The 27,624-nt window shown below is 61.0% G+C and overlaps 8 protein-coding genes across 8 annotated transcripts; 3 read left to right on the top strand and 5 right to left on the bottom strand.

Moving 5' to 3' along the window:
• Window position 1: 1 nt before the first annotated feature.
• SPRG_04931 (hypothetical protein) lies at window positions 2-5,117 on the bottom strand (the record flags this gene model as incomplete). Its single annotated transcript, XM_012344069.1, has 6 exons — window positions 3,604-5,117; window positions 2,789-3,569; window positions 1,025-2,762; window positions 888-973; window positions 251-845; window positions 2-224 (listed from the first exon to the last, which is right to left on the bottom strand). Exons 1-6 carry the CDS (start codon window positions 4,141-4,143, stop codon window positions 2-4), a joined length of 3,963 nt encoding a protein of 1,320 aa, XP_012199459.1. The 5' UTR covers window positions 4,144-5,117.
• A 311-nt stretch (window positions 5,118-5,428) lies between these two features.
• On the bottom strand, window positions 5,429-7,207 carry SPRG_19730 (hypothetical protein; the record flags this gene model as incomplete). Its single annotated transcript, XM_012344159.1, has 1 exon — window positions 5,429-7,207. The coding sequence occupies one exon, from the start codon at window positions 7,205-7,207 to the stop codon at window positions 5,429-5,431; it is 1,779 nt and encodes a 592-aa protein (XP_012199549.1).
• A 508-nt stretch (window positions 7,208-7,715) lies between these two features.
• Window positions 7,716-9,429, top strand: SPRG_19731 (hypothetical protein; the record flags this gene model as incomplete). The annotated part of the gene is made up of 2 exons (XM_012344160.1): window positions 7,716-8,369; window positions 8,419-9,429. 2 exons carry the CDS (start codon window positions 7,716-7,718, stop codon window positions 9,427-9,429), a joined length of 1,665 nt encoding a protein of 554 aa, XP_012199550.1.
• A 405-nt stretch (window positions 9,430-9,834) lies between these two features.
• Window positions 9,835-13,848, bottom strand: SPRG_19732 (hypothetical protein; the record flags this gene model as incomplete). Its single annotated transcript, XM_012344161.1, has 3 exons — window positions 9,835-12,072; window positions 12,122-12,820; window positions 12,871-13,848. 3 exons carry the CDS (start codon window positions 13,846-13,848, stop codon window positions 9,835-9,837), a joined length of 3,915 nt encoding a protein of 1,304 aa, XP_012199551.1.
• Window positions 13,849-13,955: 107 nt separating this feature from the next.
• Window positions 13,956-15,389, top strand: SPRG_19733 (CAMK protein kinase; the record flags this gene model as incomplete). Its single annotated transcript, XM_012344162.1, has 8 exons — window positions 13,956-14,207; window positions 14,257-14,322; window positions 14,367-14,458; window positions 14,502-14,595; window positions 14,640-14,824; window positions 14,870-14,915; window positions 14,965-15,159; window positions 15,201-15,389. The coding sequence occupies 8 exons, from the start codon at window positions 13,956-13,958 to the stop codon at window positions 15,387-15,389; spliced, it is 1,119 nt and encodes a 372-aa protein (XP_012199552.1).
• Window positions 15,390-15,643: 254 nt separating this feature from the next.
• SPRG_04932 (hypothetical protein) lies at window positions 15,644-16,862 on the top strand (the record flags this gene model as incomplete). The annotated part of the gene is made up of 3 exons (XM_012344070.1): window positions 15,644-16,233; window positions 16,287-16,617; window positions 16,659-16,862. Exons 1-3 carry the CDS (start codon window positions 15,689-15,691, stop codon window positions 16,860-16,862), a joined length of 1,080 nt encoding a protein of 359 aa, XP_012199460.1. The 5' UTR covers window positions 15,644-15,688.
• A 681-nt stretch (window positions 16,863-17,543) lies between these two features.
• On the bottom strand, window positions 17,544-18,455 carry SPRG_04933 (hypothetical protein; the record flags this gene model as incomplete). The annotated part of the gene is made up of 6 exons (XM_012344071.1): window positions 17,544-17,785; window positions 17,840-17,900; window positions 17,950-18,015; window positions 18,066-18,107; window positions 18,154-18,247; window positions 18,298-18,455. The coding sequence occupies 6 exons, from the start codon at window positions 18,453-18,455 to the stop codon at window positions 17,544-17,546; spliced, it is 663 nt and encodes a 220-aa protein (XP_012199461.1).
• A 235-nt stretch (window positions 18,456-18,690) lies between these two features.
• Window positions 18,691-19,937, bottom strand: SPRG_19734 (hypothetical protein; the record flags this gene model as incomplete). The annotated part of the gene is made up of 4 exons (XM_012344163.1): window positions 18,691-18,819; window positions 18,867-18,937; window positions 18,991-19,324; window positions 19,371-19,937. 4 exons carry the CDS (start codon window positions 19,935-19,937, stop codon window positions 18,691-18,693), a joined length of 1,101 nt encoding a protein of 366 aa, XP_012199553.1.
• Between the last annotated feature and the right edge of the window lie 7,687 nt (window positions 19,938-27,624).

The raw sequence follows: 27,624 nt of genomic DNA on the forward strand, positions 1-27,624 counted from the left end.
CTTATCGCCACACCTTGACGACGCCGTCCCGCGCGCTCGAGACGACCATTGGGCCGTTGACGTCGACGAGCTTGAGGTCCAAAATGCAGTCGTTGTGCGCCGGCGACGGCGGGATCGGGCCGCGCCGCTCGAGCGCCGGGTTGGGCGCGACCCCGTCGGCCGTGCTGTCACCAAAGTACGACGACGCGTCTTGACACAGATGGATCGTCGGCGGGTCCATCTTGCTCCAAACGAGCTCGGCTTTCGTGACCTTTCGTCGCCCTTGAGCTTCCACCACCCGGAAGGAGCGTCCTGGCTGTCGTAGAAGGACGAGGCGTCGCCGCCGCAGACCGTCAGCGACTTTTTCGGGTTGCGGAGGTCCCAGAACCGAATGCGTCGGTCCTCGCCGGCCGTGAGAAGCGAGTACTCGGACGGCGTCACGATCGCTCGCACGGTCGGCTCCTCGGTCGTCGTCGTCGCCGCAATCTCGTCGAGCGCCTGCGTAAAGTTCTGCGGCCCGAGGACGCTCGCGAGCACGTCTTTGCTCCGGCTCGGCACTTGCACGTGGTGCAGCGTCGGACACGCGTCGGCCTCCGAGAGCTGCACTTGCGTGTGCAGCGTGCGAAAGACGCCGCGGCACGCGCCAATGCTCAAGTCAAAGACTGCGACCTCCGCGTCGCCGGCGGCCACGTACACGAGCGGCGAGTTGCGCGCGGCGTCCGGTCGGCTGGCCACCACGTAGCACGGCTCGAGGCGCTGGATCGCGTGAAAGGACGAGTGGCGCCACACGCGAATGAGCAAATGGTAGCGCAGATCCCAGAGGCAAATGTACCCGCGGCTCGTGCCGACGGCGAGCCACGTCGCATCTGCACCACGCATCAGATGGATATAAGACAACGCGCACGCACCGGACGAGTGGGTGATGCACGTCATGTGGCCGAGCTCGACGCTCACTTGAAGCTTCCACGCCTGGCGACGGAAGCGCAAGTCCCACCTAGTGGACACGCAAATGAGAAAACAAGATAGATAGCGACAATGCGACTACCCGTAGATCGCGCCACTCCGCGTGCCGTACACCAAGAGGGACTCGGTCACGTTGTTCATATAGTCGAGCACGACGACCGCGTCGTTCGGCACGTGCATGTCGCGAAGCGGCACGGTCAGAAGCGCGCCGGTCGAGCTCATGCGCTCGACGCGGACGACGTGGACGCTTCCGTTGCTGGAGCTCGTCGCGAGCGAGTGCGAGTTTTCACACACGACCATGTCGGTGAGCACGCCCCCTTGCGCGTCGTACGTGCCGCGGCTGCCTTGGTTGATGCTGTGGGCGAGGCTGCGCACCGACCAGAGCTTGACGGTGCCGTCGCTCGACGCCGACGCCAAAAACGAACTGTCTTGCGCGACGCCGAGACGGTGCACGGGCCCCGTGTGCTCGGTGAGCTCGGCCGCCAAGACACTTTCGCGCGGCCGCCAATTGCGAAACATCTCGGCGGCATTCGACGCGGCCGATGGCACAATCGGCCCAATCGCCGACGACGGCGTCCCCAAGGCCGACGACGGCGTCGGTGGCAACGACGACGGTGTCGACGACGGTGTCGGCGGCGCACTCGCGGGCAGCGCCGTAGTCACCGGCAGCGACGCGGGCGTGGCCGTCGTCATCGCATGCGAGTAGACAGCGCCTTCGTTCGTGCGGAGCGGGCCCATGTCGAGTGGCAGCGGCGGAATGTCGAGCGCGGTCAGCCGCGCGAGGAGCTTGTGCGAGTGAAAGAGGGCCGGGTCGTGCACGTGGTCGTGTTGCAGCACCTTGGCGCGCGTCGCCGACTCGTCGTACACGCTTTGGTAGGCGTCCGTCGCGAGGCTGCCCGTCTGGAGACCGTAGAGTCGGATGATGTGCGCGAGCGGCATGCTCTCCCACTTGATGAGGCCGGCCTCGCGGTCCTTCTTGGAGCTTTGCTTCAAGACGGCGCTAAACGGCTTGAGCGGCAGCGGCACGGTCAGCGCCACCTTCATGCTCGGCACGCGCAGCGAATGCAGCGACGATTTCGGAATCTTGCGTGTAAACGGGACGAACGGCGCGTCCGACCCGTTGTAGCGCGCGACTTGCTCGGAATTCGTGAGCTGGATCTTGCTGCGCATGTGCATGGACGCCATCGCAATGTACTGGTGCATGAGCGCCAGCCGGACGCCCTCGTCGTGGGCACTCGACCCGACGTAGTAGCGTTCGTAGCGCGCAATCGCTTGGGCGCTCGTCGACTTTTTCAAGTCGTGCAAGGTGCTGGAGCCGTCCAGCGAGTCTTCGCTGTTGAATTTCATGCGGCGCGCCGGCGTCGAGCTCTCGAGATGGAAGCTCTCGTCGCCGCTCTCGGCCCGGCTCATCGTCTCGTCGTCGTCGACATACGCGTCGTCGCCCGCAGGCAGCAAGAGGTGCGGGCCGTTGCGGGCCATGAGCGCCGCGTCAAAGGCTTCGCGCGAGACGTGCGGTCGGAGCGCGTCCCGCAAGACGATCGCAACGTCGTCGTCCTTGCAAAGGCGCACCTTCTTGCGCAAGTACGGGTGCACGAGCGGCAGCAAAAACACATTCCGGTCGACGACGTCCATCTCTTTGGCGATCGCCGCGAGCAGCTTGAGGATCGCGCTGCGCACCCACCAGCCAGGATGCAAGAGCAGTGGCGCCGTGAGCTTGGCCTTCTCGAGCAGCGCCGTGCGCTGAAACATGTCGAGCGCGCAGAGGTTCGCGAGGCAGAGGAGCGCGCGGGCAATCACGAGCTCTTGAATGTCGATGAGCGCTTGCTCAATGCACGGCAGAATGTACAACTCGACCGAGACGTGGCCGACAAACGAGCACACGCCCGTGATAAACTCGAAAACGTCGCGCGGAGCTCCCAGTCGCGGTCGTTGAGAAACGTAATGAGCTGCGGCAAGACCACGTCCAGCGTCCGCTCGCGGCCAAAAAAGATGCACAGCCGGGTGATATCATGCAAGAGCGCGCGCTTGACGAGGCTCGAACTGGCCTTTTGGTCGGGCGCCGCAATCTGAATCACAAAGCGGGACACGAGCAGATGGAGCCGGTTGAGTTCGTCGTCAAACGTCGAGAAGGTGGCGTCGCCGTTCTTGCCGTCTTTGGTGGTTTTGCTCTTGGTCTGCCGCGCCGTCGTCTCGAGCGACGTGCTCGTCGACGTCGCATGCAGCGCCCGCATCTTGAGCGTGCACGAGATCTCGAGGAAGCGCCGCGCCGACTCGGCGAGCGACGGAAGGCACTCGGCAAACGCGATGCGGACCATTTCCTCGGCGTCCGACGGAAAGTGCTGCAGCGCCGGCAAAATGTACTGCGGGAAGATCGCTGCGTCCGACAGTGGAAAGATTTTGACGAGCGAGAGGAGCGACGAGACGCAGCGGATGGCTTCGGCGCGGACCGCTGCACACGCATCGTCGAGGACTTCCATGACGAACGGCACGAGCCGCTGGAGCCGGACTTCGTCGTCGGCAAAGGCGCCGAGTCGTGTGATGAGCTGCAGCGCCGTGAGCTTGGACTGGGGCACGCCGCAGTGCCGGACGCTCGAGCAGAGCAGCGAGAGGATGATCATAATGCCATTCTGGTGCGGGCAAGTGCGGCGGCCGCGTCGAGACGTCCGACGCCGGCAGCACGTCGCCGTCGTCGACGACGTGCATCGGGTCTTCTTCGCGGATCGAAGCACTGGGCTTGACCGATGCCTTCTTCATGCGCTTGAGCGTCTCATGCTTGCGCTTGGCGTACACGCTAAACTTGGCTTGCGTCGACAAGAGCGTCTCGGCCACATCGTCCGACGCGTCGAGAGGCGGCGGCATGCCGTCCAGCGGGTGCTCCATCTCGCTGTACATGCGCTGGGCCACGTCGTCGGTGAAATGCGACCGGTCCGACCCGTACCCTTCCTTGAGGCGGTGCGTGAAGAAGGCCTCGCCCTCCTTGTCGTCGACGCCGACGAGCTCGCGCACGATGCGCCCATAGTACTTGCACACGAGCCGGATCCGGGCGTCCGGCAGCTTCCCACCCCGCGAGAGCACGAGCGACATGAAGCGAAAGAGGAACGCGTCAAAGTACGCGGGAAAGATCGACTGCGTGTACTGGAGGCGGTACGCGGCCGCGGACGAGCGCTGGCGCGGGTCGCGCTGCAGCATGTGCCGCAGCATCTCGGCGAGGGCCGGGTCGGTCTCTTGGAGCTTGCGGATCGTTGCGAGCGCCGTCACGTCCCCGGTGCGATAGCGCAGAAGCGTCGGGAGGTCAAGAGCGGCTTGCCGCCATTGAAGAGCTCGGCGATCACGCACCCGGTGGCAAAGATGTCCATGGACTCGTGGAGGGTGCCTTTGGGCGTCGCGGTCGAGGACGGCGTCGACGGCATGGACGGCGTCGCGCGGGCCATGTTGACGTGCTTGTCAAACTCTTCGACGCTAATGTCGCTGTCGGCGAGGCGCGAGAGCACGTCCCGATGCGAGCCGTAGAAGCGCTCGGGTGCGACCGAGCACGACCGGCGGGAGGCGTCGCTTGCACAAAAGTAGTAGTAGTACTCGGCAGGGTCGTCCTCGGGCATGTACGTGGGCTTGAACGGCGCAAAGTCGGTGAGGAAGATCCAGTTCCAGCTCGTGACCATGACGTTTTCTTGCTTGATGTCGCCGTGGCAGATCCCGCGCGAGTGGCACTGCTCGAGCGCCTTGAGCAGCTGGAACGTGATCCACTTCTTCTCAATGTCGCAAAGGAACGGCCGCGTGCAGATGCGGTCGTAGAGGTTCGCGACAAAGTACTGCCGCACGAGGAAGGCCGCGTTGACTTTGGTGCTGAGCTGAAAGTGGGCGTAGGGCACGATGTTGGGCGTCGCCTCCATGACGCCAAAGGCCGCTTGCAGCTGCGCGAGCTGGACGCGCGCGGCCTCGAGCGACTCGGACGTGTCGTAGCGCCGGTAGAGCTTGACGACGACGACGCCCTCTTCGCACTTGCACTGGACCGTCTTGAGGAACTTGCCGTCGCCGAGGAGGTTGCTGAAGACGAGGTTCATCGTGCTGCTCGGGAACTTGTACTCCATGAGGAGCGTCCGGCATTGCGACGCCGTGTCCAGCTGGCTCGCGTTCGCCGGGACCGCGCGGGGCGCTGCGTTCCCCATCCGACCTCTTGTGTAATGGGACCGTGCTTGCTCGAATTAATAATCTGAGAATCAATTTAGCATACATTACGCAAGATGAAATGCCATAATTGTATTCGGCGCCACGGCCGCCGCTGATTGGCCCGTCATCCGACACGTGCGATCCGGCGAAGCAGGCACCGACGACCGGCCGCGACGACGCGCGACGACGAGGTTGGCCGCCGACAGGCCGCGCGACGCCTTGCACAGAGGTAGCTGCCTGCAGTAGCAAGACGTATGCCTCGAGAGATACGACAAAAACGATGGACAAGGTGGTTATTAAGGCCAACTAAGAGGATGGGCTAGGCGGCACAGCCCTTGCCGCCAGCGATACGGAGGCACGCTGTCGACTCGAATATCGACAAGAGGTTGGTCAAGATGGACCATGCAAGACATAGAAACGCTGTCGAAAAGGCGATGATCGCGGCGACGCGGCTCGACCCGCCCTGGCGTCGAAGGGCTTGGGCTTCGGCCTTCTGGCGCGGCAAGAGAACCAAGGTCGCATTGCTCAAGAGGCGGATACTGTACATGATCACAAACGTGTAGGCGACTTGGCGACGCACGTACGGCGTGTCCTTGGCAATGTCGTCTTGGAACGCGTCAAAGTACCCGTCGACCATTTTAGATAAGCTCGATGCAAATGGTTGCGCGAGGTTCGAGACCGTCGTCAGGAGACCGTACGTCGTGCCCTCAAAGCCGACTTCGGCGACTTCGACGGTCACGTAGCCCGAGACGACGAACCGAACGCCTTGGGGAATGTTGCCGAGGACCGGCGCGCCGAGGTAAAACCACTGGTTGCGGACCACGTCAAAGATGGTGAGGAAGCTCACGGTCGCATCGAGGAGCACCATGGTGACCGTCGTCACGAGAATGAGGAGGCGCCAGCCGACGTGCAGAAAGTACGTTTTCGTCAAGTAGAGCGACAGCGTCAAAAGTGCGTTTGCAAGGACGACGAATGCGGCGCTGTTGAGCGGCTGGACCCGCGCCCAGTCGCGCTGGACCACGTTCGACGGCGTCGCTTCAAAGTCAAAGAGCAGCGCGTTGAAAAACGAAAATGCCATGATCTGCCAGATCGCGCGCTTCTGCGCGAGGAGCCACATGGTCTTGCAGCGACCGAAAAACGGCTCGCCCACGACCTTGTCTTCCTTGGGGAAAAACAGCGTCGCGGGGAGACCCAGCGCGGCGCCGCACGCTGCGAGTAGCATCATGTGGTTGAACGAGAGCGACCAGTTGAAGCTGCCGCCGTAGGCGCGCCCGTTGAAGCAAAAGCCGACGACCGCCGACGCCATCGTCGTCGTCGCGTACCGCACCATGTACACAGTGGTCTGCGTCGTGCCCCGGACAGCCGCCGCCTCGCGCTGGGCGAATTCGACGACGACTGCGTCACACGCCACGTCGGCAATCACATAGCCAAAGCTCGCGAGCATCATGAGGAGGATGTACTTGGCGCCTTCGTTTGGCGCGTTCTTGTTGAGGACGAGGCGGGCGCTCGCATTCGTCGTGCGCTGGAGCTCGCCGGGCACATAGTACGGCGCGCCGACGGGCAGCACGGCCATGATCAAGAGAAAGAGCACGCAGAGACTCCAGCCAAAGAGAATGTAGGGCCGCCGACGGTACCCGCGAATCGGAAACGAGTCCGAAATGACCCCAATCACCATCTTGAACGACCACGGTAGACCGACAAGCACCGTCGCGGCCGTCGATTGGTACCCGTCCATGTTGAGGTACAAGCTCATGAACGGGTAGATGGTGCTGGGAAAGATGCCGAGCACCAAGCCGACGCAAGCGTAGTTGAGGAGCAGCCCAATGTTCTCGCGCGCGTACAGGTTGGGCGACCCGCCCTTGCGGAGCGCGTCGGCTTGGATCGCACCGGCCTCGAGCGCGCTATCGTCGTCGTCCGAGCTCTCGTCAAAGGTGGCGTCCGTGTCGGCGACGCTGCAGAGCGGCGAGGGCAGCAGCGCCTTTGTCTCGGCGCCGTCGACCTCGCGCATGTCGGATAAAGAGGTATCCAGCATGAGGGCCTCTTCTTCGTCGTCCGCGAGCTCATGCGCCGGGCGGTGGCGGACCTCGGTGGCGGTCATCGCGTCCATGGCTACGTGGCGCGGGCTTCCAAACTGGCCAACGTTCGCTGAGGCAATCTGACAACGTTCCGGCTCGTGGATCGCGCCGTGGTGAGTTTATTTTGCATATTTCTATATATTATTATAAAGATAAAACATTCGCATGCAAATACAGCGTATGGTACATGCATATCGGAGACTGACATGTAATAACATATGGGTTGGTTTGAAAATGGTGTTACGGTATAGGATACTATTAGTGTTATCGGTGATCAACGCCTTGGTGTTGCACCACGACTTGCAGGCTCGAATCAACACGTGCAGCCTCACCATGCTAGTGGTGGCTTTGCCTACTACTAGTAGGCACTTGTACTCGAGAGCTGTATGCTTCGGGTATCGTTCCATGCTGGCCATCTGCGGAACGAAAGATATAAAAAGCGAGTCCATTCGAAATACTTATATAACACCCCCGATCCTGGCGCCATCATCACTCTCTGCCATTACAATCCGCTGCGGTCGCAGCAGCAAGATGCTGCATGGCGGACTACCTGCGCTCCAGCTGCAAGAAGAAGCCGTGCTCGACGTCGCAAGCTGCGAACCACCCGCGAAGACGAAGGACCTTGACGAAGGCCCGACGACCGCGCTGCGCCTCGGCGGACCTATCGACCTGTACGCACGCGAGAACATCGGCTTGCTCATGAACTACGCCGCCGTCGGCCTCGTCCATGGCACGTTTCCCAGCACGATCTACCCATTCCTCAACATGTACCTCAACATGGACGGCTTCCAGGTGGCCGGCGCGGCGGCGCTCATCGCGCTGCCCTGGTCGTTCAAGATGCTCCTTGGCGTCACGTCGGATAGCCTTCCGATCCGCGGTCGGCGACGCCAGCCGTACATCGTGCTCGGCTGGAGCCTCTGCCTGCTCTTCCTCTTGCTCATGGCGGCAACGCCAGTCCACTCGCCGTACTACGCGCCAGGCGAGATCCAGCGCACAACGACCGCATCGTTGCGGGTCGTCTTGAACGCCCATGCATCCGGCGAAGGCATTACGTACATCCTCCTCATGATGCTGGCGAGCTTTGGGTACGTCATGGCCGACGTGGCGTGCGACGCGGTCGTCGTCGAGTGCGCGCAGCGCGAAGAAGAGGCTGTTCGCGGCCGCACGCAGACCACCATCTACACGGTCTCGCCATCCTCCATCGGTACAAACTCAAACACAACAACACCATTAGGTGCGCTACGCGTTTCAGACGTTGGCATCGGCGATCGCTGGTCTCTCGCTCAACGGTCCGTCGTACGGCGGTAGCTTCAACTGGGGCCTCTCGTTCAACAACCTCATGGCGCTCACGAGCTTCGCGACGCTGCTCGGGCTCAGCGGCGCGCTCCTCTGCTTCCCCGCCGAGACGCCATCACCACCTCTGGCGTTTGGCGCTCGCTCGAGGGACCTGTGGCGGCTCGCGCAGACCCGCGCGATCTGGCAGCTCATGGCCTTTTCGTTCCTGAACGCCATGCTGTTTGATTTCGAGGCCGTCCCGTCGCTCGTCGTCCAGCGCGACTGGGCGCGCGTTCAGCCACTGAACGCCGCCATCTTCAACGTCATCTCGCTCGGGCTCATGACACTCGCGCTCTTCTACACGAAGCGACATCTCTTGCAAGCCAATTGGCGCGTCCTCATGGCCGTCACGACGTGCTCGGTCGTAGCCCTCGATGCGACCGTGAGCTTCCTCACCATCTTTGACGTGGTCCGCAACCAGTGGTTTTACCTCGGTGCGCCCGTCCTCGGCAACATTCCCCAAGGCGTTCGGTTCGTCGTCGCCACGTATGCCGCGGTGGAGGTTGCCGACGTTGGCTTGGAAGGCACGACGTACGGTCTTCTGACGACGGTCTCGAACCTCGCGCAGCCATTTGCATCGAGCCTTTCCAAGATGGTCGACGGGTACTTTGACGCGTTCCAAGATGACATTGCAAAAGACACGCCGTACGTGCGTCGCCAAGTCGCCTACACGTTTGTAATCATGTACAGTATCCGCCTCTTGAGCAATGCGACCTTGGTTCTCTTGCCGCGCCAGAAGGCCGAAGCCCAAGCCCTTCGACGCCATGGCGGGTCGAGCCGCGTCGCCGCGATCATCGCCTTGACCTTGTATGTCGTCTGCCTTGTCTGGGCCATCACGACCAACGTGCTCTCAATCTTGCCAGCGACGGCGTGTTTGCGCATCGCTGGTGGCGACGGGTGCGACCCGTGAGGCTCGACGCGAATCCGAACCAGCGCGGCAAGCCGTCGGCGGTTCAAATCCTGGCAAGCGGCGAGCACACACGAACATGGTGCACGTCGACTTTAAGACAAAGAAACTAGTGCAGGATGCAAAGACGCTCTTCAGGCACGTGCACGCCACGCGTGAGAGCTTACCCTGTTGGCGCACACGGGTCGCGTCGGCGAAACCCTAGCCCCAATGTAACCCTACCCTGGCGCACCAAATCGCCCGCCCCTAACAAGACAACGGTCGCGCCAAGGCGTGTCCCTCAACCCTCATTCACTCACGCCATGACTCACTCCTTCACTCCTTCACTCCCTCAGTTACTCACTCAAGCACCCAGTCCGTCAATCAGTCTTCACACATGTCGTCGAGGGGGCCGTAGGCTACACGACCTTACGAGAGAATGAGTCGAAACTTGACGGCGCGGTCCGGGTGCGAGATGTAGTCGATGAGCGTTTGAATAAAGTTGCTCGTCTTGCGCTGCCACTTGAGGAACGGGTTGGAGTCCTTCATCTGCGCGATGGCAATGATGGCTGTGACAAACTCTTGGTAGATGAACTGGCCTTCGTTCAAGTCGTCTTGGCACGCGTTGAAAACGATGAGGTTCATGCTCGACGGGAAGAAGACCGCGTCGTTCAAGCCAAAGTCCTGAATGAAGCGCTCGAATTCGCCAAAGTTCATCTTCCACGCCTCCATGTCAGCGATGTCCTGGCGGCAATAATACAAGTACAACCGCCGGAGCAAGTTGCGGTGTCGGTTCAAGAGCCGCTGGAGCTCGGGCGCCGCGACTTGCCGACGGAACGTGATCGAGAGATTTTGGCAAATGTTGGGCAACAGGTACCGTGTACAGAGGTCTTCGAGCACAACCGCGACCCGCTCCGGCTGCACGAGCTGCAATTTGGACTGCTTTCGATCAATGAACGGCCGCTCCACCGCGTGCTTCTCGGCCGCGAGACGGATCATGAGCTCAATAAAGCTCGTCGCGAGGAGCCGGTCGGTCTCTGGCTGTCGACTCACGACCGCGGCAAAGATCAACGACATGTGCACGTTCGTAAAGTGACTCGAGCCGAGCCGGAGATCGTGCATGAGCTCTTCAAATCCACCGCGCGTGATGCCGCTAAGGTTGTTGCACACGAGCGAGTACGACCGGTACACGTCGTTGAGCTGCCACGCGTAGCGCTGGAGCACGCTGTCGATCGCGACGCACTCGTTGGTGTGGATGCAGTGGTCGTGGAAGAGGTCTCGGATCCGCGCCGGATCAATGTGCGAAAAGTTGATCATAAAATCCGACGATGGCGCCGTGTACAGCGCCGCGTTGAACACCTGGTGCCCCGTGACCGCATCCGGGATGGCCAAGATGCCTTTCGCAATCAGAATGAGCTCGTCCGACCGCGCGAGCTCGGCAATGTAAAAGTGGTCGCCGCCAGCGCCGCTCCCCGACTCGGTGTGGCGCGATCGAAAGCCGCGGGCCGCGCCAACGCGCCAGCACACGTGCATGAGGTGCCGAAGCAGCGTAAGGGCGAGAAGCGGGTCCATCTCGGCGTGGTCGTTGGCGCTCAGTGCTTTCACGAGCCGCTGCTTGATTTGCATGACGTGCTTGGCGACAAACGGGTTCGAGTCGCCTTCGCACGCCACGTAGATACTCGCGACGTGCGTGTCCCAGACGTACTGCAGCGCGGCTTGGGCCGACGTCTTTTCGTCATTTGAAATGGAAATCTCGGCAAACGGCGCCGGCAACGACGCAAAGTCGGGCCGGAACCACCCGAGGGACGTGGCCGTGTACACAAAGGCTTCGAACGTGATGCCATGCGAGTAAAAGCGGCGCGTCGAGAGGATCTTGACTGTCATTTCCGTCATTTGGCCAAACGACAGGTGCGTATCGAGGCGAGCGAGCACGACGGCAAACTGAATCGTGGTCAACACCGCGGTTTTTCGGGCGTCGGGGGTCGCCCCCCGGCGGCGCTTGATTGGTTTGCGAACCTTTTTGCTAGGTTTTGGGGCCTCGTTGGCCCGGCGACGCGCCTTGGTTGCCTCGGTTTGACGCGACTCGATCGCTTCGAGGGCTCTCTGCCGCGTGTCCAACGCGACCGCTTCGTCGTGCACTTGGTTGAAAAGGAGACGGACCGACTCGAAGAACCAGTCTTTCTGCTTCTTGTACATAAGGACAAGGGCGTATAAAAAGACATCGAGCGGGTAGCATTCCTCGCCGTGAAGATGCACGCGAAAGGCATCGAGGAGGTCGTGGAACTCGCCGAGGTAGATGGGTCCGCGCGCCGTCGTGTGCTCAAAGAGCCGCTGGCAGTCGTACATGGCATCAAGCGACGGGTGGCGCTGGAGCGACGTGGTGGCTGGCGACAAGTGATTTGCAAACCCACACGTCCGGAACCGCAGCGTGCGAAAGAGTGTGCGCGTGAGGAGCGTCGCCTTGAATTTCGAAATGTAGTGGGGGTGGACTTCTGGTCGCGAATCGAGCTCGGCGCCAATCGGGATCTGGTCCATCGACTGGACGAGCCAGACGTAAAAGTCGAGCACTTCGTCCGAGTGGGCGCCGTCGAGGAATTCGGCAAACATGCGCACGTCCCCATACACGCACCGGAGGCGGTAGATCAAGTCGAGAAACGCAATCGCTTCCTATGCCGCCACGTCATCGACGTCTATTTATAGATTGCTACAGTAGTACCTTTTGCGCCATTGCAGGCTCTGAAAATCTGGCAAAGTGGAAGCCAACGACGACCTCGACGAGCGTCTCGCGCGGCTCGTGTGCGATCGAGGCGCACTCGTCCAGAAGCCGCTTGCGCTCAAAGATATCTCGAATCGTCTGGCGCACAAAGGCCAGGTCGGACGGCGCAGCGCTTTGCTCCAGTGCTCGAACGGCGCTTGCCTCGACGTGGGCGTGCAACTTGAGCTTGGACACAGCGGTTGCGACGCTGGCAAAGAGGTTGGCGTCGGGCATCTGGCGCAGCGCTACCGGCGGCGTCGGCGGCGGCGGCAGCGAGTAGTTGAGCATACTCAAGAGCCGCTTGGCCGGGTCCTTGGACATGAGCGTTTCGAACGAAATGTCGGGCAAGTCGGCTTCGTCGACTTCGTCGCTGTCGTACTCGAGCACGTTGGCGGCCATGGTCGCAATCTCTTGGGTCGTCGGGAGCACGCCGACGTCGGTAGCCCGCCGCATGCGCGTCACGACCGACGCCCGCGTCACTTTGGCGCGCGTTGCATCGATCTGCCGCATACGCGTCTGCACCATGTCAAACTCGAGCTCTTTCACACGCCGCCGCTCACAGAGAAGCTCGGCTTGGAGCTGCTGGAGCTCGATGTCGAGCGCCAGCGGCTGTGAAAGCTCTTCGACGTCGTGCGTAAGGATCGACACCTTGCGCTGCGCCTAGTCACCTGATGTAAGCGCATGCGACAGTAGTACTTGTTTGTGTGCACCTGCTCCAAGTCGCGCCGTGCTGTCTCGTGCTGCGCGAGCAGCGTCTGGTACGAGGTTTCGAGCCGGGCGTGGGTCGTTTCGAGCGCGTGGTGCGCCTTGAGCAACTCGTGGTGGGCTTCCTCAAACTTGGAGTCGACCGTTGTCGCGAGCGCCGGCGACGCGGCCCGCGCCCGCGCTTGGTTGACAACCGAAAAGAATTGCACCTCGGCGAGTTTGCGCTTGTGGCGGTCGTCGGTCGACGCGACGTCCGTCTGGAGCTGCGCCAGCTTCTTGTTCGCTTGCTCCAGCGAGTCTTCGAGGCTATTGACCACCTGCTCGAGCTCGTGGATCTCGTTGATAAAGTACGTGCGCACGAAGGCGTCAATGACGCCGAGGCGTCGGGCCATGTCCCGCAGATGCGCGGCGCCTGCCGTTGACGTTGCGGCCGCGAGCTCGTCGATGCCGCTGACAAACAAGGCGACAGCTTGAATAGAGATTTCGCGCGCCAGCCTCGAGTTGTTGAGCGTGTCTTGCTCATCAAAGATGCTCGAGATGATGGTTTCGCGGAGGTCGTTCAACGATGCGAGAACGCAATCGACGGCGGGTGTAGTCGTTGCGACGTCCTCAAACGGGCGAAGGAGGGTCTGGAACTCGGTGAGCGCGCTTCGGTCGAAGGGCACGAGCCGCAGCTTCGGGTCAATCTTGAGAACGCCCGAGACGCGCTGCATCTCATGGAAGCTCGGGCGCGCGACTCTTGCCTTGAGTGACGAGAGGCGACGGCGACGCATCATCTTGTTGGTTGCCTCTGCGGTCGCAGGCACCTCTTCTTCAATCGGCAGCGTCAGCTCGTCGTCACTGAGATTGCAGTGGCGCAGCTTGTGCGTCGAGCCGCAGCTACCATCCGCAGACAGCGCGAGGCTCGCGCGGCGCGGCAATGGCGCGTGGTGGTCCTCTCGGATGAGCGCCGCCAGCGCCGCTTGGGAGACATCGTTCGACATGGGGAGGGAATCAGAACGATATATTTCCTTGGAGATGGCAACCAATCGAAAAAGAAGACACATATTGTTCCTACGTGAAACTGGCGCCCATTCGGCCTTTGGACACCATGGGCGCTTGCAGTGGCCACGCGCTCGCGATGGAAGACGCGTATACGCTCGAGCAAAACGGGCTCATCGGGTGCGGCGCGCACTCCAAGGTGCTACGGGCGACGCACAAGACAACCGGCGAGAAAGTCGCCGTCAAGTTGCTCTTTGCCAGCACAACGCTGGATCGCAGCGCGTGGGAGGCCCAAGTGCGCCTCATGAAGCAGCTCGACCCGCACCCCAACATCATTCGCCTCTTTGAGACATACGAGACGGTATATCGTCTTTTGCTATATGTGTCGGCGACGACAACTGCGCGCGTAGGAGGAGTATGTCTGCCTCGTCATGGAGCTCGCCGACGGCGGTGAGCTCTTTCAGATGCTCGTTCGGGTGCGACGCTGCCACGTCACAAGTGCGAGTACCAACATCTATAGGACGGCGCGTACTCGGAAGCGATTGCGCAGCAGTATGTGCGCGACATCTTGACTGCGCTCCAGTACCTCCACGAGAAGGGGATTGTGCACCGGTGCGATATGGCCGCCTCCAGGCGCTAGCTGAATTGGGTGTAGGGATCTCAAGCCCGAGAATCTGCTCCTGACGTCCAAGCACGCCGGCCGCGCCCATGTCAAGCTGGCGGACTTTAGCATGGCCGCGATCGTTACGGTTGCTACGACTCTGCATGGATCATATCTCATGGGTTCGTGCAGAGCAAGCGGCTCGCGGCGAAAGGCGGTCTGACGTGGGCGTATTGCGCACCGGAACTTCTCGACGACGACGACGACGGCAGCGCCACCTACGACGGCAAGAGCGACATGTGGAGCCTTGGTGTCATTTTGTACATCATCCTCTCGGCGGTCCACCCGTTCGACCCGGACGGTCGCCACGGCAAAGAGTATGCGGCGACGCCTCTCACGTCACCGCTAACGCAACATGCTAGCAACATTGTGGCCGCGATCCGACACGGCGAGTTCCACATGGACGGGGTAGGACAGCGTCCGCTGAACGCGTTCTCGTGTTACATGGATGGCGTAGGAGGTGTGGCGCGACATTTCGGACGAAGCCAAAGATCTTGTCCAGAAGCTGCTCACAAAGGACCCAGCAGCCCGCATCTCGGCGGCCGATGCACTCGGTCACCCGTGGTTGTCCAAGGACGACTTGTCGTCGCTTCCACTCCAGTGCTCGCTGAACCTTACCGCGTACCTCAAGGCCATGCACCGGCGCTTCCGCGTACGACCTGACGACGCACTCGTGGTTTGATGCTGGCGTAGGTGAGCGTGATCGCGACGATGGCAGCTGCGCGGCTCGCGAGCGTCAAGGCCGCCCCCGTCGACGTGCGCGATGTCCATGTCGCCGCAGACGATGAAAGCGGCGACGAGCCAAATGCCGCCGCCGCGCTCACCGAGTCCACCTCGCAGGCGAGTGTTTCGGCCGAGACCACCACGCATGCTCAGTCGTAGCTGCCACAAAGCCGTCTTCCACCGCATGCCTCTAGTGCAATCTAGCGTTATATAGTCCATTTACTACTAAACATGCATGATGTCCACGTTGTTGCCACCATGTGGTCGTGTCAAGTTCAACTTGGGTCGTCGCGTGCCCTTTCAACGAAAAGTCCGAAATCAACGCATGGCGCACTGGCACTCCGGGTGTATCGTCCTATTTTCGTCCTAAAAACCGATTTGAAGAGGCAAAAGTCCGAATTGGGTTGCTGGTCCCGGTGCGCCGGGTCGCAGCTGCACTTTCCGAGAGTGCCATAGGAATGCAGGCCGGCGACGACAGCCTCCTGAGCTTTGACGCGCTCAAGGCCGACGAGAAGAACCGCAAGCTGCGCCTGGACCAGGCCGGGAAGAACGCCAACGCACTCCGGCGGGCGGTCGAGAAGCTTGGGAGCGAGGAGCTCGCGCAAGAGATCCAGATCAAGTTTCAAGCGCTGAGCCGCAGCATCAAGGACCCCGAGTTTGTCGTGGCCGATGACATGATCAAGGATCTGCTCGAGAAAGACTTTTCCCAAAACGAGATTCGGCAATTGCTGCACGTCGGCTGCGGCCGGATCATCCGCGTCGAGAAGGAGCTCAAGACCGGCATCAAGCAGCCGCTGACCGCATCGTCGCCGACAAACGCCAACAAGGCCAAGTTGGTCAAGCAAAAGGAGAAGCGCCAGCGCACAGTCACGAGCTCGCTCGAGTCCATGTACCCGAACCTGGATGTGCTCCACATGAAGTCGATCAAGTCGCTGCACGTCATGCTCCGCGACAAGCGCTCGACGCACGCGCAATTCAAGCACTACGCCGACCGCCTCATGCGGTACACACCACCAAATCATTATAGCTCGGTATCATCTAATGCGCGGGCCGTAGGATACTCGCGGAAGAAGCCCTCGCGGCCTGCGCCGTCGAGCGCTGCACCGTCTGGACCGCCACGGGCGCCGAGTTTTCCGGACTGCGGCCCAACAACAACGTGTGCGTGGTGTCGATCGTGCGCGCTGGCGACAGCCTCCTCGACGCTGTCTTGCACTGCTCGCCCAACCTCGCCGTCGGCAAGATCCTCATCCAGCGCAACGAAACCACGGTGGAGAAGTCGCCGGTTCTCTTCTACACCAAGCTGCCACCGCGCATCGCCACATACGACCGCGTCCTTATCGTAGACCCGATGCTGGCGACGGGCGGGAGCGCCAACATGGCCATCCAGGTACGACATCTCGTTTGTGTTGCGATTCCAAGTGTGCGTAGACGGTGCTCCAAGCCGGCGTCGAAGAGAGCAACATTGTGTTTGCCAACGTCGTGGCGTGCCCCGAAGGCATCCGAGCCATCTTTGCCGCGCACCCGAACGTCACAATCGTCACGGCGGCCGTCGACCAAGAGCTGAACGAGTCCAAGTACATTGTTCCGGGCCTCGGCGACTATGGCGACCGCTACTACGACACAACGTACTAAGGTAGTAGCATATAGTATGCAATAAGAAGAAGATAAGAAGCGTAGGTAGAGTGCACAACGCGCCTATCGCATGTCGTCGGCGCACTCGGCGGCTTCGAGAATCGCATAGATACTGCGGTCCAGCGTCGGGCAAAGACGGTCCGGGTCGGGCGACCGTGGGTGCACGGATGCATACGCGTGCAAGGATGGCCACCGGCGCTTCGTCGTCAAGAGCCAGCGAGCGATTGGCGAGAGAAGGTGCCAGGACCACCGGCTGCGGCGAGCGGCCGGCGCGGCCTCGCCCGACTGCCGCAGAGCGAGGACCGTCACGTGCTTGCGCGAGAAGAGCGCTGTTGTCCATCGTTGGCGCATCTCCTTGCGCGCGTCCGTCATCGCGACTTGAGTGCGTCGCCGTTGAAAACTCGAACGCTTCGAATTTCCATTTTTAGCCACGATCACATTGCGCAGCCTCTGACTCTACTCGACGAACAACGTCAACAGCCGATAGCTTCGATGACTCCTCAAGCACCTCTCTCTGCGCACAGGATGACCATGCAGGGTCGACATGACAGCGACGGCATGCGCTGGTGCATGGAGGTGGCCATGAAGAAGAAAAACTCGTCGAGACAAGTGGAGTGACCAGGGAAGAGACCAGGTACACAAGAGAATGAAAGACAATGGTTGACGATGCAGGGGTGCTGCTTATGGCTGTTTGTTTTGCGTAAAGTTGATGTTGTACGAGCCGGTGGCCGGGTCCTGGACCATTTGAAAGTTGTCCGTGCTCAGCCCAAACTTGCCGAGGATCGTGTTGCCAAACCCCTTGAGCTTCTCGAGCATCTCGGCCTTCATCTTTTCTTGGCGCTCCGTCACGAGGGCGCTGAGGCGCTTCTCCGAGTCGCGCGCCGACGCAATCGTCGGGTCGATCTCAAGCACGCTCTTGACGTCTACACAGAGCGAATATAGCAGACCTGTAGGGCAACGTTGGGAGGTGCAAGTACCTTTTAGCGCCTCTTCCAGCTTGTCGAGCTTCTCGTAGGCCTGCGCGCGGCGCAGGAACGCCTACAGAAACAGTGCTCAGTGTCGACATCGGCGGCGGCGACGTCGCTACCTTGACGTAGTTCGGCGAAAGCTCGATCGCGACCGTGCAATCCTCGATCGCTTCTTCTTGCCGACCCTATATCGCAGGTTGCAGGTCGATTTAGCTGGAAGAAAGAGGATCCGTACCAAGTGGAACAAGCAGGCCGCGCGGTTGTTCGAGTAGACAGCCTACAAGCATGCATGGTACAGACGGCAATAATGCGCGCAAACGTACGCGGTTGTAGGCGTACTCTGTACCAATAGGGCACAGCCGCAGTGCCTTGGAGTAGCAGTCGATCGCGTCGAGGTACCGCCCTTCCTTGAAGAAGCTGCGTGCGCCATGAGATCCCAGCGCTGGCTCTGGCTGTCATCGTCGTACCTGTTGCCCTCTTCTTTGGCGTCCGAGGCGAGCTTGACGTCCTTCGCATCGAGGCTCATCTCGTCCATGGCCTTCTCCAGCGCCGGGTTGCTCTCGGCCTCGGCCTTGCGCTCGGGCGCATGCGACGTCTCCTCGAGGATCTCAAAGCGGTCCGCCATCGCCGCCGACGTTCTGTAAATGTCCGGTTGCAGCGCATGTATCCGGACGATAAAGATTTTCTGGAAAGGACCACCGCATTGCGAGCCGTCGGAACCGCTGCCGGAATCGCGCCATGGCCCACCAAGGCAGCTCCTCATCACTCCCGTAGCTGTCTTACGACCCGTAGCTGCGCTTGGGTGCTTTGCTGGCGACGACCAAAGTCGCCGCAAACGCATGTTTGTATAGAGCGCACATTTACTTTTTCTTTTTGCCCTTGCCCTTGCCCTTGCCGCCTTTCTTGCCCTTCTTCTTGGCCGCGAGCTCCTTCCGCACCACGTTGCCACGAAACACTTTTTGAATCTTGGTTGCTGCGTCGTGCAAGACCTAGCCACGATCGATCGTGCGTCGCGGTATGCGCTATGGGAGCGTACTTGGACTTGCCGGCGCTCTTCGGCGCGGACCGCTTCGAGCACCTTCTCCTCGGCATCGATGCGCCGTTGCTCTTCATCAATCTAGCCATCATCGCATGCACATGGTGTTGTTGCGTGCAGAGACGACGACGTGCCTTTTTAAAGTGCTCGGAGAGTTCCTGGAGCTCCTTGAGCTCCTTTGTGTACTGTGCTTGGGTCGTATCGATCTCGGTCGCCAGCACGGTCATTTCAGCGTCGTACTTTTCGATCGTCGCCGCGACTTCGACGCCAATCTTGCACTTGGCTTTGCGCAGTCCGTCCTCGACGTCGCGGTGCTCGGTCGTGTCGGCCTCGAGCTTGCGCGTGAGCTGCAGGTAGCGCTCGTTCAGCGCTTGGATATCGATGTTTTGCTTCTCAAAAGCCTTGTCCAATGTCTCCTTGACTTGGGCCTGGATCATTGCGAGCTCGTTGTTGGTATTCTACGTTCGCTGTCATTCGATACGCGTGTATGGATCCGCATGTCACCTTGTTGATGGTCGAGAGCTCGGCCTTGAGCTTTTGCAGCTGAATGTCCAAGTGCGACGTCTCGTCTTCTTTGGCTTTGCGCAACTCGCTGAGTTTGTCGCGAAGACTCACGAGCTCGTCTTCCGCTTGCTTTCGCCGGTTGTAGATCGTGTCCATCAACTCTTGGTGCGTCGTCTCTTCTTCGACGGTCTTGCCGAGCTTGGCAAACGAGAGGTCCGTGAGCTCGGATAGAAACTTGATGAATTGGAGGAGGTCGTCGGCCGGCTCCTTGGTGGGCGTGCCAAAGAACGTGTTGAGAAACACCGGGTTCTCCCGCATGTGCCGACACAGGCTGCGCGCCGCGACCTTGACCTTGTGCCAATTGTCATCGCTATCGGCTTTGGCGTGCGCGTCTTCGAGCTGCCACTGGGTCTCGATGACGCCCGTGGCGCAGCCCGTCTCGCGGAGCTGGCTCAGAAGGCGACTCTCGGCCTTCACAGGCACGTACGTGAGGAAGCTAAGGCGGTCGAGCATGTCGCCCAGCACGGACATGACCTGCTGGGACTCGACGCTCGTGAGCTTGTTCATCGGCGCGCCGCGTCCCTTGAAGATCGAGCGCCTTGCTGCGTCAATGTGATTGGTTCGAAATTGCACGGAACAGCGCCTGCGATTGGTCGACGCGCCGCGTCTTTCCATTTTCAAAGATCGACGCTCGCGGGATGCGCGTGCTGCGGGGTCTGCTGTGGCTTATCAGCGCGGCCTGCGCTGAGGCGCCATGGACGCCGTTCGCTGCGCTCTGGCCGCGCCGCCTCCTCGCCCACTTCCCGCTCAACGCCGACGTGGCCAACGCGGCCAGCGCCGGGAGCGCGTCAACCAACGTGACTCTCATCGAGCGGCCAACGCCTCCTGGCACCGTGGGCATGGCAGGCTTCTTCAACGGCGAGAGTCGCATCGACGTCGCCATCGACATCAACGCCCATGTCCACAGCGAGGTGACGATCGGCGCCTGGGTCTACGTGCCCGAGTACTCGACGCCGGACCGCGCCAGGTGGCTTTGGCCCTTTCCCTCGGGTGCTCACGTGCTTGTCGTAGCACGCTATGGACGCATTCAGATGACAGCACCCACGAGCGTGCGCTCTACTTTGACACGCGCGGCTGGAACGTCGCCACGGGTGCGTATGCCACGGGCACAGCGGGTGGCCTCGCGGTCGCAGTTGGTCAATGGTCGTTCGTCGCCGCCGTTTACAACGAGCACAACGCGTCCGTTCTGCTCTACGTCGATGGGCACGTGGTGTACAGCGCAACGCAGATGCGACTCGGCGCGTCCACGACGCAACTCGGCGCCAACTTTCGCGGGTTCTTAAAGCACGCATTTCTGTACAACGTCGCGCTCCATACCGGCGAGCTGGACTATCTGCGCACCACGTCGATCGCGTCGCTACCGCCGTTGGCCGGTCCCAGTGGGTACGCACTGGCGTTTCCGTCGTTGGCCGCGATTGGTCTCTCCATTCCAGTCCCGTCGGACCCGGCGCTTTCCGCTGCAACGACACTTGGCCTCTGGCTCTCAATCGACTTTGCACTTCAGCCGCGACAGTGCCTCGGCGCCTTTATGCCCCCACGTGGCGCGATGGCCGACACAATGCACGTGGTGCTCGTCCGCGACACGAAGAGCGACCGGTACGTGATAGAAGTGGTGACTCTCAACAGCGCGACGCTGGATGTTAAAACCACAAAGACCGTCGGCGTTGCCGCCCTACCCGAGAATGGCGAGTGGGGCCATCTTGCGTTGGTCTACTCCGGTGCATCTCTGGCTTTCTACACCAACGGAGAGCTTGCGGTGCGTATCAGTGGCGTTGGATTAGGGCCATTGAACCTTTTCTGTTAGGCGACGATGCCGCTGACGACACCGCTCCTGTTGCCCGGCGGCCGCGTCGATCTTGGTCTCTGCGGCGGCGTCAATCACGCAACGATGACGTTTCTTGGCTCGATGGACGAGATCCAGTTGTGGTCGACCGCGATGGCTCTGCGTGGGCACACGCGGCTCGCTGGCTCGGAACCTGGACTTGTCGGGTACTGGGATTTTGACGGCACCACGGGCACCCTCGACGTACCAAGCAAGACGATTGGCTACTCGCCGCGGCTGAACGCGCACATCCGGATCGTGTCGTACGAAAGGGGTGCCATCGGCAGCTTGTTTCTGGCGCCGTCTCGCGCGCGCATCGACGCAGCGGTGTCGACGCCAATGAACACGCCGGTGCGAGTCGCGCTGCACGTCACACCCATGGCGCAAGCGCAGCTGACGGCGTTGCCAGCCCAAGGAACGCTGTACATGGTGCCAATGACAACACGGTTGCTCTTCGATACGACGACGGCGGTGGCCATAACGAGTGCACCGTTGACGATTCCGTCGACAAGCTCCATCTTCTATGTCCCCCCGCCCAACGTCTTTGCAAGCCGTCTGGCGACACTCTCGTATGTCGCCGATGTTGATGGTGATCAAAGCGCTCCGACGACCGTGCAATTCGATGTGGCGCCAGGTCCGATTCTACCGACGCTTGGCGTAGGCTCGATACTGGCGGTGCAGCTCGGCGGCTACCGCTTTGAAGACATTGATGCAGACGAGTATATGGGCACGATCGCTGCATCGGTTCACATCAACACCATCAGCAGCACGGACCCATACCTGCGCGTGACGCTGCCCACGTCTCCCGTCGCATCGAGTCTCGTCGCATCCAACCAAACGTCGGCCACAATCGCTTTGCTCGGCGATCCGTCGCTCGTGTCGATGGCTGCATCGCAGATCTCAGTCGTCCAAACCGGCGCGTTGGCAACGACGACTTTGATGCGTCTCGAGGTCGACGACACGGGTCCTGGCGCCCTTCGCACAAGCCTGTCGCTGGAGTGGACACAAGCCATTGCGTCTGTGCCCGATGTCGCGTCGATCTCACCCACGCAAGGCTACATGGAAGGTGGCGCTCTACTGAGTGTGCTGGGTGCCAACTTTCAGACGTCGCTTTCGTACACGTGCTTCTTTGGCAACATGTCCAGCCCCGCGCAAGTGGTCTCGGTTGCATTGCTGCAGTGTCGAGTGCCGCCATCGTCGACGACGGGTGTCGTTGGCGTGACGGTGGCCCCGACATCAGCCCCCGTCTTTGCGAGCCGTCCGCTGGCGTTTGTGTATGGGCCACCGCTTCTCATTTGGAAGGTGGCTCCTACAAGCATTGACCGCCTCGGCGGGACACAAGTACTCGTAGCCACCAACGCGTCTGCCTACGCGGACCTGTCGGTGTGGAGCTGCGTCTTTGGCGGGTCCATCGTGGTACCGGCCGTCGTCGTGACGCCGACGCTTGTGGCGTGCAACAGCCCCAATCTCATCATGCTACGGAGTACAACGGTGCGATTGGGTCTCTCGCCCAATCAAGGCGCGGATATGACACTTGTCGATGCACCGCTCGAGATCGTGGAGACACCGACGCTTGCTTGGGTGGAGCCGCGATGGGGACGTCGAGACGTGCCCAACAACATAACGCTTTACGGCGCCAACTTTGCGCCCACGAGTCGCTGCTATGTCAACGGGGCGGTCGCCGTCTCGACTTTTGTGTCTGCAACGGCGCTAAAGTGCATCGTACCGCCGACAACGGTGCGGCAGATGGCATCGATCGGCATCGGGGATACCCGCTCCCCGATCGAGGCGCATGCACTGAGGTTCGATGCCTACGACGACGCACAACTTGCAGCGGTCTTGCCTTCGGAAGGTCCCGTGACTGGCGGCTACACGGTGACGGTCTCTGGCGCGAATTTTCAAAATGTCTCGTCGCTCCAGTGCTGGTTTGGTGCCCGCGTCCGTAGCCTTGCGCGATATGTGTCGGCGACATCGCTGCAGTGCACCGTGCCTGATCTTTCAGCTCTGGCAGTCATCGGCGACGACGTCCCGCTCAGCGTCAGTATCAACGGCATCGTTGACTCGAGTACGGCGGTAGCGCTGCTCGTGTACTTGGCGCCGAGCGTCAGCGGCATCTACCCCGCCTTTGGGGCCACGTCTGGCAGCACGCTCGTGTCTGTCGTTGGCAGTCACTTTGTCTCGACACCGCATCTTGAGTGCCGCTTTACGGCCACGGCCACCGGCATTGTCGTAGCGACACCGGCCGTTCGCATCTATGCCAGCATGGTGCAGTGCACGGCACCACCCGTGGCCACGGGGGGACCGTACGGCGTCGCGATTTCTCTCAATGGACAAGACAGCTATACCACGGACGCAGCCCTCTTCACGTACTATACATCTCCTGGGGCCACTACGTTGTCACCGGCACTGGGTTCGACACTGGGTGGGACGAATGTTCTCGTCATTGGTGGCCCCTTTCGCCCGACGACGCCGACGCGCTGCTACTTTGGATCAAGTTCGGTGCTCGCGCGTTGGCAGAGTCCGATGCAGCTCGAATGCACGACGCCGGCGCAGACGACACCGGGCGTCATGGCTTTCTCCGTTGCCGCCAACGGCATCGATACGGACGCGACGCTATCGTTCACGTATTTTGCGCCCGTGCAACTGCTGGCCGCATCGCCGAGCCTTGTGACCGAAGGCTATTATGGCTCCATTGCACTCTCGGGCGTCTTTCCGTCGGGACTGGGGCAGCTGCTGTCGTGCGCGTCCAACTCGACCTTGATGCCTGCGACGGTTCTCAACACGTCGATGCTGGCTTGTGGGCCCACTCGATGGTCGCAGACAACGTCGCTTGCGGTTGTTGTCGGTAACGACCGCAGCGCAACGACAGTCACTGTATTTGTTTACCCACCACTGAAAATCGAAGCGGTAGACCCGGTGCTCGTCCCTGTCGGCACCGCGGCAACGCGTGTGACGGTCACTGGCGAGCACTTTGAGCCTCTGGCGTCGCTGACTTGTATTTGGAATGGCTCGGTTCTCACACCTGCCACGTATGTTTCCTCCACGCGAGCCTTTTGCGACGTTGACCTGCGCATCACCGATACCGTTGGCGCGATGTCGCTCGCCATGTCTCTGGGCCGTGCCTCGAATGCCTCCAACGCGACAATGGTGTACGTGTATGCCCCACCGACGATCGCGACGGTTGCGCCACGGCACGGACACGGTGGAACCGTTATGCTCGTGACGCTCACGCCGGCGCTGCCGTCTACACCGCTCGCGCCACCGCGCTGTCTCTTTGACGATGTCGCTTTTGCCGGGATTCTACTCAACGCAACGACCGTGTCGTGCACGGCGCCGACATTCTCCGTCAGTGTCTATGCCAAGACAGTCCATGTGTCGGTGCAGATCGATGGTATCCAGGTGCACTCTGGTGCAGCAACCTTTACATTCGATGGCTCAGTGCCCGTAGCATCCATGTACCCGACGATCCTTGCCCTCGATACGTCGGATGCAACAGTAGTATTTGCTACGGCAGCACCACTGCCACCGGCGTCGGTGGTTCAAAGCCGATTCGAACCCAGTGGCGATATCGTCGACTGCCGCATGCTGGGTTTCTCGTATGTGAGCTGCACTGTGCCCCATGGGCGTCCGAACGACACGATTGCAGTGTCGTTGGCCCTCAACGGCCAGGCATTTGTGCCTGTTCGAGCTGGCAACCTCACGTTCGCATCGACGACCAGCACGCCACGTGTACACATGTACCCTGCGACCGCCGTTGTGTACGCCCCGACGACGCTAAACTTTTATGGCCTCTTTGATACGACAGCATCGTATCGGTGCGCATCCGGCGGTGAGTCGTGGTACACTGCCACCGTCGTGTCGCCGACGCTTCTTCAGTTCACCGTGGCGCCACCGGCCGACTTTGTTGCCAACGCGACGTGGCAGCTACAGCGAGACACCAAGAGCCTCGGTCGCTTTTCGCTGACGTACGTTCCGAGCCCGATTGTCGCACAGCTTGTGCCACACGTGATCGAGCGGCTGAGTCCCCGAGCCGAGTTTGGTGTCGTCGGTGGCAACTTTACAGAAGTTGGCTTTACATGCGCCCTTCAAGCGCCGGAAGGCGACCTTGTTGTCGCCGATGCTGCCACCGTTGTTAACGCAACCTATGCGATCTGCACCTTTGGGTCCATTTCATCGGCGCCTGTTGAAAGCGTCTGGGCACTGGCAACGTCGAACGACAATGGGCTTGCATGGCTACGATCCAATACGACGTTGACGATCGCGGCAACAGTGCAGCTCGAGTCCATGAGCCCCAAGACGACAACGATTGGATCGACAGCAGTTGTCTCGGTCAACGGTTTTGGCTTTAGTGACTCAATGTGGTGCCTGCTGGATGCGACGACCGTCGTGCCTGCCGTCGTCTACAGCAAGACGCGCTTGGCATGCACCGTGCAGGTCAACCAGGTAATATACTGGAAGAGACCACTGAAGACCTCACTTTTGTATTGCTAGACGTCGACTGCAGTAGCGCTGAGTGTCAACGGCGTTGACGTCGCTACCCGCAGCCTTACGCTCACAGCAACACCGCTCTTGCGTGTGCTGTCGTTCTCTCCACCCCGCGGTCCCGACGACGGTGGTACGCAGCTCGCGGTTGCGATCGCTCCTTTGGATTTCTCTTTTGTGTACTATTGCCACATTGGAGAGAGCATCTCGGTGGCCAGAATCAGCCGATCTGGTCTCATGTGCGAATCGCCGGCGTTTCTTCCACCCAGCACGACCGTCAGCGTCGGTGTCTCGCTCGACAACCAAACTGTCGCACGCGCCGCGGAAAGGTTTACCTACTACCCGCGCAGCACGCTGGCACAGGTCATCCCGCATGTCGTGCCGCGGGACGGAAACATGTCTCTTTTGATCACTGGCACCAATTTCCTTCCGGACAATGTCGTGTGCAAGCTTGGATCGATGGTCGTACCGACAGAATACATCAACGCTACCGCCCTACGCCTGGTCAGTTCACCGCCGTCGACAACGGAAGCGCTATCGGTGGCGTGTTCGTTCAACGGCGGTGTCGACTACGCCGTCGCCCCCATGCTCGTATCCTTTGAAGACCCATTGGCCATTCTATCGGTGGACCCCAAGCGCGGGTTTGCCTCGGGCGGCGTGGCACTGACGTTGACGGTGTCAACGGCATTCGACGAGGCCTCCCGCGTGCGATGCGTATTTACTGGCGCCGCCTCGGGCACATCGGCAGCGACGATCCTCAGTTCAACCACATGCTCGTGCAAGACGCCTCCGAGCCTGTCCGCAGGCACCGCGTACGTGCACCTGGCGTACGACGATATGGAAACCACACCCGTTTTGTTCACCTATGACCGTACGTACGACACATCGCTTCGAGGCTAACGGATGTACTAGCGATCCCGACGCTGCTTGCGCTCTACCCAACACAGGGCTCCGAGCTCGGCGGCTACGCAATCTTCATCTCGGGTGTCGCGTTGCCGCAATCGCCGCGCTTGATGTGCATCTTTGACGCCGCGATCAAGGTCCCGGCTACGTGGTTCCGAAGCGACACAATCATGTGCGAGGCGCCACCCCATGCACCGGGCAACACCACCGTCCGCATCTCCTCCAACGGCGGTCTAGACGCGTCATCGGCGTCGCTTCCGTTTCTGTTCACGGTGCAGCCAACGGTCACCTCCATGATCCCTGCCAGTGGGCCATCGTCGGGCGGGAACGCTGTGACAATGTATGGCACGGGATTCTCCAACACATCGGCGCTCCTTTGCTTTTTCGGTACGGCACCGGCGGCCTCCGTGTCGTATGTCGACGCGACAAGCGTCATCTGCACAGCGCCACCGTTGAGTTTGATGCACAACGCTTCGGTGACCGTCACGGTGGTCACGTCGACGAGCGGCGACGCCGTGTCGTGCGGACCACTGTGTACGTACACGTACCATGCTCCACTACTTGTCACGTCCATTGCGCCAAAGTACGGACCGTCGTCCGGGCAGACGGCGGTGGTCGTGACGGGGCGCCATTTCCTCGCATCGGCGCGCTATACATGTGTCTTCAAGCTGGATACCTCGACCGCTCCAATGACTGTACCAGCGTCATACGAGAATCCCACCGAGCTGCAGTGTGTGGCACCGCGGCTACTGGTTCAGATACGAGAGCTGGTTTTTGCGACGATCGCGATCGCCGAAACAGGGATCGTGCAAACCGACGCCACCGAGTTTGGGTTGTACCCCGAGGCGCAACTCACGTCCGTGTCGCCTGGCCTTGGCACGGAGCTTGGTGGCACGGTGCTGACGCTGTCTGGATCCAACTTTGTGGCGCTACCGAGCGCTGTGTGCGATTTCGGCACCGGCGGAACGTCGCCAGCGCACGTGCTGT

The sequence above is a fragment of the Saprolegnia parasitica genome (genome assembly GCF_000151545.1).
Source record: "Saprolegnia parasitica CBS 223.65 unplaced genomic scaffold supercont2.16, whole genome shotgun sequence".
Classification (NCBI taxonomy): Eukaryota; Oomycota; class Saprolegniomycetes; order Saprolegniales; family Saprolegniaceae; genus Saprolegnia; species Saprolegnia parasitica.